The sequence below is a fragment of the Fringilla coelebs genome, assembly GCF_963513975.1.
Source record: "Fringilla coelebs genome assembly, chromosome: 1".
Taxonomy (NCBI): Eukaryota; Metazoa; Chordata; class Aves; order Passeriformes; family Fringillidae; genus Fringilla; species Fringilla coelebs.
The window spans coordinates 87,093,195-87,107,902 of record NC_140028.1 but is presented as its reverse complement, the minus strand read 5'-3'; the positions used below and the strand labels follow the sequence as shown (position 1 = coordinate 87,107,902).

Below are 14,708 nucleotides of genomic sequence, written 5' to 3'. Positions count from 1 at the left end.
GTTCTTCACTTCACTGTCTGTCCAGAAGTTTTGATTCTGTTCAGTCTGAAAATGTGTGACGGTGAAAAAGCCACAGTGAAAGCTAAGTGTTGTACTGGCAGATGTATTGGATCAACGTGTGTACTTCTGCCTTTCAGGAAGCCTTTATTATGTTTTTAACAACTTTCTAGTGAAGCACAATCTCATGAGTTTCTTGTATAAAATCAAAGTGGTACAATTGTTTACACTGAGATTTTTTCTAAATAAAAACTTTTTAAAAAAGCAGTCTTTCTATAAATGGTACAGCACAATGAATATACAGTGACAAGTGCAATAAATTATAGCTTGTATTTACAAGAAGCTTTTTAAATGCAAGTAGAGGTAAGTGCATTTAATACAAGTTTAATATTGATCAAAACAATTTGCTATTAGCTTCTTCTAGACAAACCATGGCTCTATGCTGCATTTCCTTTATACCAGTTTGTTAGTTGAAAGGGAAAGATTGCAAATGTTGTTGACATTCTGTCTTCCTGTAAACAAACTGTCCAGCTAGAGAATGAATGGCCCCTAAGCTTTTACATCTGAATTACAGCTGAAGAAGTGTCCTAACTTCCTTCCTGGGCAAGTGGTAGTAGATGAGGCAGCTCCACGAGGAGAGTGGAAGGAAGTTGCATAAGAGCAAGTGTATAAATTTGTATTGCTCAGTCAGATGGTGAACTGGGAAGATCAGCCAGGGCCTGAATTCATGGTAGTGTTTCTAACACAGGGTGCAGCCATGCCATCTTACACTTGCAAGATCAGAGTTAAATGGTGCTGGGAGCGTAAGAGAACTGAAACATCTGCTTTGGCACAATTTTAGATGCTTAGTGTCATGACAGATGTCAGGAGAAGACTGACAGCCTAGGTGCAGTAACTGGTCCTTCTGGCCAAAAGGATCTTGCACGAGATGTACACTCTACATCTGAAGTGCTAACACCACTTTTTTTAGCTTCTCTGCCTCTCCCTCTCACCTTCCCTCCCTGCCCCCAAAGAAAAACCTGGCTTGTTTTGGGTGTTGAGTGCTCATCTGGTAAAACTGCAGCACATATCCAAGCACCTGCTACAGGTCAAGCTTCTCTGTGAGATTAAGACCATCCCAGCCAAATAAAGTGTGTGGGCATTTTGCTGCTGCTGCTGCTGCTGAGCTGGGCACCCACCATGGTGTAGGGTCAGTCTGTAAGAAGTCCAGCAGTTTGCTCCCACCCTGGGGGTGGTCCCCACACCCCTTCCTCCCACAAGGCACATACATGGTGTTCTGAAGGGTGGTTCATCATGTGGTTTTTTTTCCCCCAAGGTCCTGAAAACAGTGAGGGTTGTATCCAAGTTCATGGCAGCATCACAGAGTCCATGTGAAGACTGTTTGTCAGTGACATCCACAAGCTCTTACTACCATATTCCTGTATTTCTTCAAGATTACATTAGAATTATCGTCGAAGTAAAGGACAGATATGGCATTTAGTTTGGTAGGTGCACAGCATGGTTTGGGGACGTAATCAGGATTCATTAGATGAACCTGTTGCCAAGAAAGAAAACACAACTGAGACACTGGTATATTGTTTACAAATTCACCTGGTGCTTTGGCACTGAGCTGCCTGGAGACTTACCAGAGTTTGTACAATGGCATGATTGGTTGCGTTCATATGGGCGTTGAGTGGGAACGAGCACTCCCCATCACAGTAGTTGGCTGCGTAGCCTTTTGGAGCGATTATCCAGTCCTTTTTAGGGAAACAAACAGAACGTGGTTCAACAGACAACTGCACACAATTAAGAGCAGCTGAAAATTTTCCACTAACTTCTTCCTTGAGGGTGAAAATGTGTTTTCACTGAAACTGCTCGGGTTTTAGTTGGGTTTTTTTAATTTCTTTTTGTGTGCCAGTTTTTGTGTGTCACTTTTCCATGGACCCACTGATTTTAATGTCCAAAGCGTGATGCACATCTACGTACAGCTCAACTACCATTAACTAAGAGGGCTTTGCCCCTAAAACTCTCGTTGGGTTGCATTGTGGGGATCGTGATTTGGAGGCCTTTATTTCCAACCTTTCCTGCAGGCCCTTTGAAATACCTTTTCTAGGTTGAGTCACAGGCACAGCTGGTGTCCCTCAGAGAGAGCCTAGCTTCTACACTCTTATAGAGGGATACTACTCTGCTAAAGACACTGTGAGAATGCTAAACAGCTTCTCCACATCTGCAGACTCCTAAAGGAGGGGCAGGACACCAGCCTGAGCTGCATGAACAAGCAGGTGGCCCCAGTGGCAATCTGAGTGCCATGCTAGGCAAAAAGGGGGCTCTTCACCAAAGGAAGCTTGTCTGCTGCTGACATAAAAGAGCCAAAGGGAAAGTAAAAGAAGCACCATGGAACAGGGGACACTTGGCCTCCCTTGGTGCTGGGCTCTGCAGGTTACCCTGCAGAAGGACATACCAGTATGTTTCATGTGCATGTATCAGGCAATTTCCACTCCACCTGAGAACCACCTGAGTTTGCCTGAATTTTGCTACAGCAGGGCCGAGCAGCCACACACTGTTGCTGTAGCTTTGCTAACCAAGTTTGTTCTGAAGGAAATAGCAGTGCCCAGCAACTGCAGGGGGCTCTACCTCACCTGGATCATTTTCCTACAAAAAGTAGGACCTGGATTCCAGCTCTTAGAATGTGCCCTGCTGGCCTGTGGCCTTCCTTTGGCAGCATCTTTTCTGCAACTAGAATGGTGAAGGTAGTGCCTTCAAGATCATGAACTTCCCAACTGGAATCCACTTCCTGCCCAAAAGTAGGGCAAGGAAGATTAAGGAAGAGGTGGAATGTCTCTGCTCAAGTGAAAAGTCACCCATAAGTAATGGGGAATGGAGTCAGCACACAACCACAGTTGCAGCTACTGGGCTGGAGTTGACACATGAGCTACAAAAAATGCTGCTATCCTATTAGCTGAGAGAGGACTTGCATGTGTTAAGTGTTACAGAAGCAGCAGGGACAGCCCTGGCACCCTGAATTATAACCTACAAAAACATTACTGATAGCTATGAGAGTACTCATGAGTACTGAATGAAAGAATGAAAAAAAAATTTAAAAAAGAGAAGGTGAGGGCATTCTTTGAAATATGATGTTTGTTTGCACTATAGCATGGTCCTAAATAACTTACTCTAAATGACTTCCTGGCCTCATGATGTTGCAACTAAACTCAGTCTTCAGTCTACCTACCGCAGGCAGTGCTAATTGTGAGGCACGGATTGTAGCGGATTTCAAACAATGGCCAAGGTTAAAATCAGGGTGATCACTAGAAAAAAATTTAGTTAAAATCACTGCTTAACATCAGATTGTTTTCCTTATCATTAGAGGTACACAGATATAAGCCCTTGCCCGTACCGTGACTCCCATGAGTGGCAGAGAATGACTGTATACTTGAATCCCATAAAGTATCAAGCTTGCTCTGGGTCTTATCAAATGTCACAACTATCAATATTTATTTGCCCTTCTCTGTGACTGGTTTTAGTGAGGAGGCACAAGGGACATTTTAAAGCATAATGGCAGACTCGAGTGGAATTACTGTGACACTGTTTAGATAACATTTCATAACAAAATGTCTGGTTTACCCAGAGAGAAACATCACACACCTGCCATCCCAAGTCTTGGAAGCTAACGTAAAGCTCATGCTTTCTGCACGCTGTTTTTAAGTCACTGCTGTTGTAATCTGTTAAAAGAAAAAGAGCAAAACAAGAATTTAGAAAGTAAAACGAGCCAAGCATTGCTGGAGGGCACATCTGGCCAGATGTGCGCATGCTGCGGGCTCAGCAGTGAGAAGTGACGAGCTCCCTCAGCAGCTAAAAGGATAAGGGTGTTGAGGGACATCCAAAGCAGGGCTGAAGCTTTTAAGATGCCTGGGGGAATGGAGGAACCCAAGTAACAGTGACTCAGTTATAGCAACTCCGCTCTCTTTAAAGTGCTTGGGAAACACCTCCACTAAAATGACTTCTTAAAAATAAATCTATTTCAACCCTGCATAGGCTGCATGCCCACCGGGTGCTCACACTCACCCCACTTCCTCAGCTCCCATTTCTGGCATGTGCTGCCCCAGGTGGGGAGCTCAAGCTGCACACACTGACTGAGAGAGAGAATTACAGCCCCAGGAAGGTTATTCATCACCTTGTGCCCCTGCACCAGTCTGCAGAAGTCCTCAAACAGCTAAGGTGTCCCATAGGCAGGGAAACCATGTCCTTGTTCCTCTCTGTACCTTACCCCAGCTTGCCCCACACAACTCATGTGACCCATGGCACCCCCTCTGCCCTTGGAGCTTTACAAACCATGCTCTGAAAAACACATTTCTCCTTTCCATAAACTGCTTATTTGCAGATGACACAGCACTTGACATGCTTTCACCATTCACTTGCTCCTTATTGTCAATAAAGTGGGGACACAGGATGCAAAGCCCTGACCAAGACCTTCTCCCTTGTCATGGCACAATGCACGGGGATGTTTCAACCATGCAGGAGCTGCTCCTGATGTTCCCACAAAGTACAGCCATTGACAGCGAGTGGAATTTCCCATTTATATTTGGAAAGAGAGGCAGCTCGGCATGTGAACACCTGAAACCACAGTGAGCAGAGCAGCTGAGCTGTGACAGAGGGGCCTTTCACCCCCAGGTGGCTGCACAGATCCACCCTGACGGGTGGCTGCTGATTTTGTCACACCTCAGGTGGCTGCTGGACCTCAGCAGAGCAGCCACAGAAACCGCCCTTGCAGTGAGGTGACTTGGCCACCAGCTACAGCTGCTGATCCTGTGCTTTGCACCCGATGGTAGGCACGAGAGAAAGAGATAGCAACTAATTCAGCCAAGAGGCTTGGGAGCCCAGGTCACTGCCCATGTTTTCCTCCCGTGCCTTTCCACAGGGGCCTTCTCCTCCCTCACAGGTCCCACTTGCAAGTAAAGGCACTCCTGTCAGCAGGCAGATGCCACAGGCTGATGCCCCTGCCTCCTGTTGCCCTGGATCTTTCAGCTTACCAGCCCCCTGGTGCCCCTAACATGGCTTGAAAGGGCACCCTCCCAGTGCAGCTTTCCCCAGATGTGGCAGCTGGGATAGAAAAATATTTTTAGGGATTTTTTCCTTGGCTCTGAATAAGCCTTTCTTTTTCTTCCCTCCAGCACCATTCCCCCCCCCCAAAGTTTGGGAACTACAAATGCAAATATTTATTCAGAAGAAAAACTATAATACTAAAAGCACATCCAACTGACATTAAGGGCAGCACAGCAGTACAGCTGGGTACAGTTAACACTGAGGGCTGAAAAAACCCTACACCTCAAACCCAGCTTCCCAACCACCAAAGATTAGAGAGTTGTTTTTAGAAGCAGTTGGGTTTTAAACTCTGAGGATTGCATTTCAGCCTTTGAATAGCTTTGCTTCAATCACGGATTTAATCAGGTGAGCAGAGCTGGTTAACAGCCTGCTGCAGCATAAACATTCGCTCTTCCAGCAGCGCGCGGCGGCAAGAACGGAGGCGAGTCTCTCTATTCAAGCTTTCCATTTTCAAACCAGACATACCCAGTAGAAACCAGGGTGTGGTGGTTTATTTCGGATGAAGCTTCCCAGTCCCTGGCTCAGCCCAGGAGCAAATTTCTAGCATGAGATGTTTCAAAATGATTTGGTCATAATGAGGGGGAAAAAAAAGAGAAGATGATTTTAGCGATCAACGGCTTTCATTAAAACACCTGAGAACACAACTTCATTGTTCTTAATGGGATATATAGATTGTTCAGAGGAAAACCATCTATATTTGACAGTGGAGTGGATCTATTCACAACTGAGTGGGTAAAATTGTGCTACGTTCCAAATCCAGCTACAATTTACCCAGATCTGCTACAGGAAAGGGGAGAAGGCAAGGGAGGCAGAGAAAACAGGAGTGGGAAGGAAGGCTGCAAGCAATCACAAGTTTAAGAAAACACAGGGGTGGAAAAAAAGAGCTGCTTAACAAGGTACACCAAGCAGAACATGTTATGAACGTGTCCTCTCTCACACTACCCCCAAAAACTTGCCTCAGCTCATTGGTCAGTCACCTGATTCACACTCTGCATGGAGCCCTGGCTGCTCTCCATCGAGGGCAGATGCAGACAGCTCTACCTCCTCACTTGCCCAGCCTCAGCCTTTGCTTTTCTAAATGTCAACACATTAAACACCCCCTCTCCCTATTTAACCCTCACCCAAGATCCCCTGCCCTCTTTTCTTGTTTTGTGTTTGCCTACTATGGAAGCTATTTTAGCCCAGCTTTAGGTAAGTCACAACCCTTACCAGTGGCTTTCTGAATTGGGGAAAAGATGCAGTGGTACAGATGCACAAAATCATGACCCATTCCCTACAGTTAGGGGTTCAGCATATGCCCTACATTGGGCCTACATCCTGAAATCCCATCAGTTATGGGAAAGAAGAGGAATACAAAGAGTCCCAGGGTTTTGGCAATGAGCTAAAGCTCACTGAGCTACTGAAGTTGGCTTCCTCGACACATTTTCTGCAAAGCCTGGAAAGCAGCATCAGCTACCCCAGGCCAGCATGCTCAGCTGTTTTAGCCCAAATTGCCACTCGGGGTGGTTTGCAGTGCAAGATCCAACTGCCAAGAGGCGACAGGGATTGTGTGCCTTCCTGCCAGCCTTGCAGCAGGGAGCCTGGAGGGCCAAGAGCAGGCAGCCTGCAGAGGGGAGGTGCTGCAAACAACTGCCACAGGGCTGGCTCACACTGCCATGGCACAATTGGCAGGGACTGCTCCCCAGAGGCCTTCAGCATCTCTGAGAGTTTAGGGAGCTGCTTTGGGAGCTCCTGTAGGCTCATTGTGGGTTTAGCAAAATTGTCTATTTTTTGCCCTGAACATACCAATTCAGAAATGCTAACTTGGCACTTACAAGGCACTGCATTTAATCATGCTGCAAACAATTTTGCCTAAAACAGAGATTCAAAAAAAGCTCAAACCCCTAGTTCTGTGCTTAAAAATAACTCCCGGAGCAGCACAGTTAAAACAGCACAGCTAAGACAGCTCGTCTCTGCGGTGTGCTTGCACTGAATATTGTCTGCCTTCACCAGGACCCAGGTCTGACTTTCTGCAAGCACAGATGTTTCTCTTAAGGCTGGACACTGGCATGTGTGTTGCTGAAAAGGGTGAGAGAACAGCCTGACCCTAATGGTCTTCCTCCTACAGATACTTATGCACCCACCTTAGATTTCCTATAACCTCTCCCACGTTAAGTGCTGGCAAAGAACATATAAATATTTACTGTGGTCGATCCATCTGAGAACACCCTCGCTGCTCCCAAGGTGCCAGTTTACCAAATTCCACACAGTAATTAATTGCTTCTGTGATTCAAAATACCTTTGACAGAGGTCTCCAAGGCCAGCCCCTTCTTCTTGGTGTTTGACTTTGGTGATTTGTCCGGATAAAGCTGGTGTAAACTGATCACACAGTTAATAACAGCCCACTTCACATGAAAGTGATCTGCCTGGGTGGGAAGAAGGGGAGATGTCGGGCTGACGTGAACCCGCATGCGAAGGCACACACAGAAATGCTGGCCATGCTGCTTCAGTCTGCATCCAAACACAGCACTGAAAGGAAAACTATACTGGAGGGAAGATTGGCTGCCAGATAACAAAGTTTATTAACAAGGCCCTCGCCATCACAAAGGCATTTGGCCTTATTTGCCTTCAGTGTTTGTGCACGCTGCCTTTTGCAATATCTGGTTCCCTTACACATGGGAAAATCTGTCCGGTGCAGCGCGCATCTGCTGGAAGGAAAGGGCACTTGAAGGGCCTCTCCATTTTTCATGGAGCACCTCACATCAGTCCAGGGGGCATTAAAGAGAAGGACCTGAAAAGGGACTTGGCTTGAGTTTCATTCAGAGCAGCAAGTGCAGCCCAAAGTCAGGCATTTAAGTTCTCTCCACGAGGAGGGGCTGACAGGCATGGATGTGCCTGGAGGCTGACTTGCAGAAGAGAAGGATTATCGCCACTGGAGAAAGAGAGAGCCCTGTGCAAAACCCATAAATCATGGAGCTGGCTGAAGGGCAGAGGTTCACTGCCTGTTACACTGGACAGTCCCATCTCTTTGCTCAGCTGGAAGGTCAGCACGAGTCTGAGAGCACGAGTTCACGCCACTGCAAGATTCAGCTGAGCCAGGGCCTGCAGACAACAGCAGAGAAACACCTGCGGGCTCCTCCCACCCACACCGTGTCCCTCCACGTCCGGGGCCAGACCTGGCATGTGACTTCCTGCCTCAGCAGATGAAAATACTCCCTTTTCTTCCTGCTCATCCTCCTTCTGCAGAAGAACTGAGGCTCCAGGCATTGACGCAGGACTCTATGTCAAAGCAGTTTGTAACCATGGGGGTGTTGCTCAGTTCTGCTTCATATAAGCCAGTGATAATTACGTGTTTATAATACATGGAAATAAACATTCTTGACAAAAAAATACAGACCACTGAGAACCTTGTGTCACAGACACAGCCTCAGCATCTGAGCTCTTGGTACTGACTGCAGGACAACTGCACATCAAAGGGAGCAGAGTGGGCTCTCTTTGGGTCCCTTTCCCACAGTGGCATGCCCTCACTAACTCCCTGCCTCCCCAGGTCCAAAACCAGCCCTGCATCACACTTCACACATGCCAAACTGATTGAAACACTTACCATATCTAGACAGTAATTTGGGCTTTCAAAACGTACTGCCCCAAAACAACTCACAGCATCTTTTGGGAAAGGGGTTCCTTTTTGGACTGTGTATTGATTAACACAGAGGAAGGAAGTTGCAGTCTACAAAAGAAAACGCATCAAAACTAAAACCTGCCTTGCTCTGCAGAAGAGAAACTGCTCTCAAGCCCTGGTAGGGAGCAGCAATCCTTTTCCTTAGGGAAGAGCACCAACCAAAAATCTGACAAAATGTGAGATACAAGAGGAGATGTGCAGGGGAGGAGAGGCACAGAAGGGCACGGCAGCATCCCAATTCTGCACCCCCTTTGGGTCCAGATGCATCAGGGCACCCTCAGAAGAGCTAGGCAGCCTTGAGGATAATCCCTGGGCTTGCCTTCTGCTTCATCCTGAGGCGAATGCTTCCTCAACCCCACCATCCATCAGGACTTTTTTAACCTCCCAGGTTAAAAAAAAAAAGAAAAAAGCCTTGTGATCTCTAATGCTAAAAACACTTTTTGGTCATTGGTGCCTCTTGGGCTGTTAAATCAACCACTTCTTAAAGAGAACAGAGTCTGAGAGCGCCATACTTAGAAAGGAAAACAAGATGATGTAGTCTCTCTTTTCTAAACACAAAAACCAACCAAACATCTTAACTTTAAATTCCCCTCCTTTCCCCTGCCTTAAATCCACAGTCTCAACTATACCTTGATGACTACTGTGCTGCCAAATTCCAGGTTTTAAATTAAAGCTGGCCCAGAAAAAGCCCTCGAGACCACAGAATGCCAGCTATTTTCCCTTTTTGTCATTTTAGAATTTTATGACCTGATGTGTGGTGTAGTCAAGAAAGCAGCAAAGTACAAATAGCCCTTTTTGCCCAACATATCTGCTCCCTCTGGGACTTTGAGTCACATCACCTGATTTAATAGTGTGAAAATTTTGTTTCAGCACTATGAAGCTTGCAGAGCCAGGGAGAGAAAGCTGGAGTTTATCCTGGCTCCAAGTGCCACTAGCGCCACAAAGCAGCAGTGCAGCAAGTAACTTTCCCAAAGCACCGTGAATGCATTAAAAAATTGGCTCTTGTGAAGGGAGCACAGAAGCTGAGCCTACCTAAGTGGGAGAACTGCCTGCATAACAGCTGGGCTTACAACACCCAGCTGAATAAACTACCTGTGCCCCTGGCAAGCTCATCAGGCAGGAAAATAACTCAGCAAGCAGCTACGATGCCCAGCTGTAAAGCAACACGGAAATCTGAAGGAGGACCAAAGCAGGTCTCAGCAACTTAGATCCAGAGAAGGTGTTCCCATGGCAGATTAGATGATCACTCCTCCAGAAATGCCATGCTGGCCCTGGCCAGCCTCCCCCAGGGAGGTTGGGCTGCAGTACCGAGTCTGGCACTTGCATGGCACGGCATTGGACCCACAGCCACGCTGCAGTGCGCACCACAAGGACATGCAAGGGCCACCAGTGGCCAACTGCTGCTGGCACACACTAGCCCAGAGGGCAAGGCCATCACCCCAGTGGGCTGGAACAATTGAGCTGAGTCAACACAGCCTGGAGGCGCTCCCAGCCTGGCTCTGCTCCCTGCGGCATGGAGCCACCTTGGGATCAAGCATGGCTCACCCACAACCCAAGCATGCAAGAGCAGGGAAAAGCCTACATATTGCCACCAGCTAAGCATCAGCAATGCTGGTTCATCTCCCTCTGCTGTGTTTGGACACAGACTAAAAAATGCAATTGCCTCTCTTCCTTGGGGCATAGTCATTTCTAAACACGAGAAAAGTAGGGATACTATTGGAAATGAAGGGGGCAGCATAAGCAAATTAATCAAGCAACTTGGAATAGGCTGAAATGTTTGAGAGGAAAGAAAGTACTCAATGAATGATGGGCCTGTAGCACTGTGGTAATGGAAAACAGACAAGACTTAGAAGACAGAAGACTCTCGATTTTTGCCAAAATGTTATTGCTACTCTATTGCCCCACCAGCCCACAACAGCACTCACAAGGCTTCTGTACAAAATCTGCAACATGCAACCTCTCCACAGCAAAAAGGCAAACTTCTTTGCCTTCCTGGAAAGGTACTTCACCATGTGTACACTGATGTTCTCACAAGATTAAAAAAATAAAGCATCTTGTGCTGATCTTCCATGTTTTTTCCAAAAAAACCTGAAAGACTCTGCTGGGAATGCACACATGCAACACCATCAATCTCAGTGCACACAGAGATAGAGTTTTTGAAATACCGCATTTCACAGGGCATAATTCTAGACAAATACTGCATAGCAAGCAACCTACGAGCACAAGAGTTGTGATTAAAATACCTCACCACCTTGAATTCAATGGATGCAACTTCACATGGGGGTCTGGACTCGATGCTGGATCCAAGAGGACTCCTGTAAGCTTCATTATGGGAGACCTCCTCTCCTACAACCTTGCAGATGTAACCTATTTCCCCAAGGAAGAACATCCCACCTCACAGCCCCCTTCTTGCTTCTGCCCTCCAAAGCATCCAGAGCCATTACAAGACATCATCCCAGCTTGTGCTGCATGATTGATTATCCCTGTTCCGTGATTACCTGTGACACTGGACACCCTGGAAACGTCCTGAGTCTGGGTGGAGCGGTTCCGGCTCTGCTGCCTGCGCCTGCTGGTGGCTGACCTCGTGGTGCGGAGGTGAACCTCGCTCACTTTGAAGAAGGCCACCATGAAAGGCTGCTTGTCGTAAGGGCCATCTCGCCCTACCAGCCCTGCTTCTCTAGGGTTTACACTGAAACCTTCAAGCCAAACAGAAAAAGGAGAAAAGTCAGAGAAACGGTGCAGTTGCATTGCTCCTTTCAGCAACCAGTGTCTCCTCTCTTCTTGCTCATACTTTTCTTTTAACACCGAACATTCCTTTCCTGCCACCACGACCTACGGACATTTTTATGACAGCTATCCACCCATGCTGGACAAGACTTCACTGCAGCATCTGGTTCCTCTGTTCCCCTTTGGCATCTCTAGTCCCATTTTGGCAGTGAAGTTATATAGATATATATGTAAAACACTGAACTTGATGTGTTATGACATCGGTCCTGCTGCCTGTGAAACACAAGAAGCAGACATGAGATTAGGAGATGTCTAGGCACAGCAGAGGGCAAAAAGATGGTGTGCTTTTGTCTGGAGCACGGTGATGGACTCTCAGCTGAGCTGGGAAGGTAGAGCTTGGCACTAACATTTCCTCAGGGAGAAGTGGACGGCCCCTCTAGTCTTACTTGACATCAGAGGTGTACTAAACTGCAGCATGAAACAATAGAAAAAACAAGGTTGGAGATTGGTTCCTATAGAAGACAGATGTCACTGTCACCTTCTGCTCATCTAGATCCTTTCCACTGCTTATCTTCCAACACTCAATTTCATGCTCCTTTGCAGTCTCTTATTTTCTTTTCTTCCCCACCTTTCAAAGCTTCTGTGAAATGCTGCTATTACAGCTGCCCTACACAGCAACCACATAGTTTCTCCAGCAGTGCTCCCATGTCAGCTTTGATGAGATCAACAGCAGCCACAGCAGCCAGGGCAGCTGACACAAACCCACACGGGGAGGAGGTACATACCTCTGCCTTTTCTCTTCTTCTCATCCCCAAACCTCACCCCGCATGGCATCCCGGTTCCATGTGCCCTTCCACCTCCAACCCAGAAACTGAGGCCCTACCCAAAGCCATCTCCACCAGCTGGCCTGGTACTGTCTAGGGACAGCTGACCTCACTTATGGGCAAACACATGTCCATCACAGGACAGCCAGGGACTGACAGCCCACCACCTGAGCCCTCAGACATCTTGCTCCTGGTGCTGGCTGCAGCAGCCTTAGGAATGCAGAGCGCCCGCCCTGCCCCATCCCAGCAGAGTTCTGCTAGCACCGCTGCTGGACAGCATCCAGGAGACTGAGGGGTGCTACCTGGCCCATGACCTACCATCCCGGGTCACCACGCTCAGCTGCAGTCCCATGTTGTGCTGGGGGTTCATCACCCACATGTTGCTGGTGGCAGTGACGTCGAACTCCAGCCAGCCCTCCTCCGATGCCCACACCGCCCGCGTGTCCAGCAGAAACAGGTCAGAGGCCCTGCAGAGAAGGGTCATGACAAGACTGTGAGGCTGGGGATTCTCTCTCCTGGCTTTTGCTGTTACAGAAACAAAATCTGAAATAGTTCTGAGTTATGCTAATGTCTAAAACAAAACAATGTCTCAAATCTGCCTGTTTGTATCCAGAGTTTTGCAATGAGATGCACATACTTCCACATGTGAAATTCAGGACTATAAAGGATTATAAAGGTTTTCACCATTTTCTAAGACAGAGGAAAGCAATCCTGCTCCTCAGGGCTGTCCATTTCTCCACCAGGAAGGGATGAGTAAGGCACTCTTTTCCCTGAAGAGTGCACTGCTAGCCCTGACATTACTTCATTCATACGTTTATTACATTAATAGCCAGTGGAACCACCGGCACGACCAGGCATTCAATGGCTTTTGCCATAGGGGTGTCATGGTTTAAGCTCCCCACACACAAACACAGGCTTACCTCAACTGGCCAAGATAAAGCACCAAAAAAACAACTGGCCAAGCATCAAACAGTGAAGAAAAATGGACCTCTAAAGGTCTTTAAAGACATTTTTCTGAGGCTTATCAACAACAATTGGATGCTTTGCTCCAAGGCTGCTGGTCTTGCACCACCTTCATGAGCTTCAGCTTCAAATGCTTTTAAGTCAATAATTTTTTGCAGCACCAAGTACTCACTCAAACTCTATTCAATGAAATCAGCTGCAGAAGCACCCAGAGAAATCCCATGTACATTTTCTTACTGTATTAGAGATGTAACTTTCCTGTGCAAGAAAGCTACAATTCCTACCTGTTACCTGTGGCCATCACCACAAAATGGACACCAGGTGTCAATCCCATCTCCATATCTTTTCCCCACTGGATTTTTTTTCCTAACATATGTAAATGAGGAAACAGGGTACCCATCTCTCCTATCCACCAAAGGTTAAGTTCAGAAAAAAAAAATTGATTAAGTTACATTTTATTTTTGGCCAACTGCTATGTCATATTGCCCAGCAGCTTGGTTTGCATGAGATCACACATGGAAAAAAAAGCACTTAAGTGTACTAGAGCTCCTAGTGCAGCTATTTTTACAAGCATGGAGGCTTTCCTCCACCTCACTGGTAGCTGCACACTGTGGTTGACTCAGCAGCCTTTCCCACAGGAGTCTTTGCCACCGTTCCTCCAGCAGGAAGAGGGCTCAGGATCAACTCTGACCTTCACCTCCAACAGCAGCAAGCAGCTACGGCCAGTCAGCTGCTACATGTTTTGGAAATCCTCAGGTTGAGAGATTTGGGCTTTCCCAGGCAGGGTGTTTAAACTGAAATGTTGCTTAAAGGCAAGTGCAAACAGCCGCTGCAGCTGTGACCGCTCTTTCCCTCTCCAGTTTTAAGAGAGGAATGAACTTCTAGATCATTCCCACCTCTGAATATGACCTAAACATTGGGCCTCTCCAACGCCTGAAGTCAACTATATCTGAAAAGGGGTTTTCCTAGCACCTGTTCTGACCTACCTCCTCACACCAGTTGCTTCCTGAACTCTGTAACTCCTCTACACAAGGAACTCTGTAAGAGCAAACCCTCCTGAACATTGAAACACACACACAGGAGTGGTCAGGTCTAAAATAAAACATTGAGAGGAGGTTGAAAGTTTACATTCCCATTGCCTTGACCTTTGGGAAGGCACCTGGACATCAGAAAGCTGTAAAGCCAAAATGGTCCACATGGCATCATGTAGCCCACTCCCCTGAACTCCAGGCAGGATCACCTACTACCATGCTGTTCCTGAGAGATGTTTGCCTGACATGATCTTGTATATCTCCAGCCTCAGGAACTCTCACATCTTTCCAGGAAATTTAATGGGCTTCATGTGACCTTTCTCACCCTTCTTTTATCTAACTTAAATGTCACAACTTTTTATTATAACAATACCTTCAGTCTCTCCTTATCAAGCCCTGTTTTATAGACTTTGACTTCTCTCATTG

General features: G+C 47.0%; 1 protein-coding gene across 2 annotated transcripts in view; it reads right to left on the bottom strand.

The window, feature by feature from the left end:
- Positions 1 to 1,191: 1,191 nt before the first annotated feature.
- Positions 1,192 to 14,708, bottom strand: part of BMP6 (bone morphogenetic protein 6) — an 86,106-nt gene continuing 72,589 nt past the window's right edge. Inside the window, exons 3-7 of one of the 2 annotated variants that reach the window (XM_084210816.1) lie at positions 12,607 to 12,755; positions 11,236 to 11,433; positions 3,622 to 3,698; positions 1,623 to 1,733; positions 1,371 to 1,531 (exon numbers count right to left, since the gene is read on the bottom strand). In XM_084210816.1, the coding sequence (XP_084066942.1) occupies positions 1,382 to 1,531; positions 1,623 to 1,733; positions 3,622 to 3,698; positions 11,236 to 11,433; positions 12,607 to 12,755 (685 nt within the window). In that variant the 3' untranslated portion in view covers positions 1,371 to 1,381. Of the gene's footprint in view, positions 1,532 to 1,622; positions 1,734 to 3,621; positions 3,699 to 11,235; positions 11,434 to 12,606; positions 12,756 to 14,708 lie in introns of both variants that reach the window. The other variant, XM_084210817.1, reaches the window with a different exon arrangement.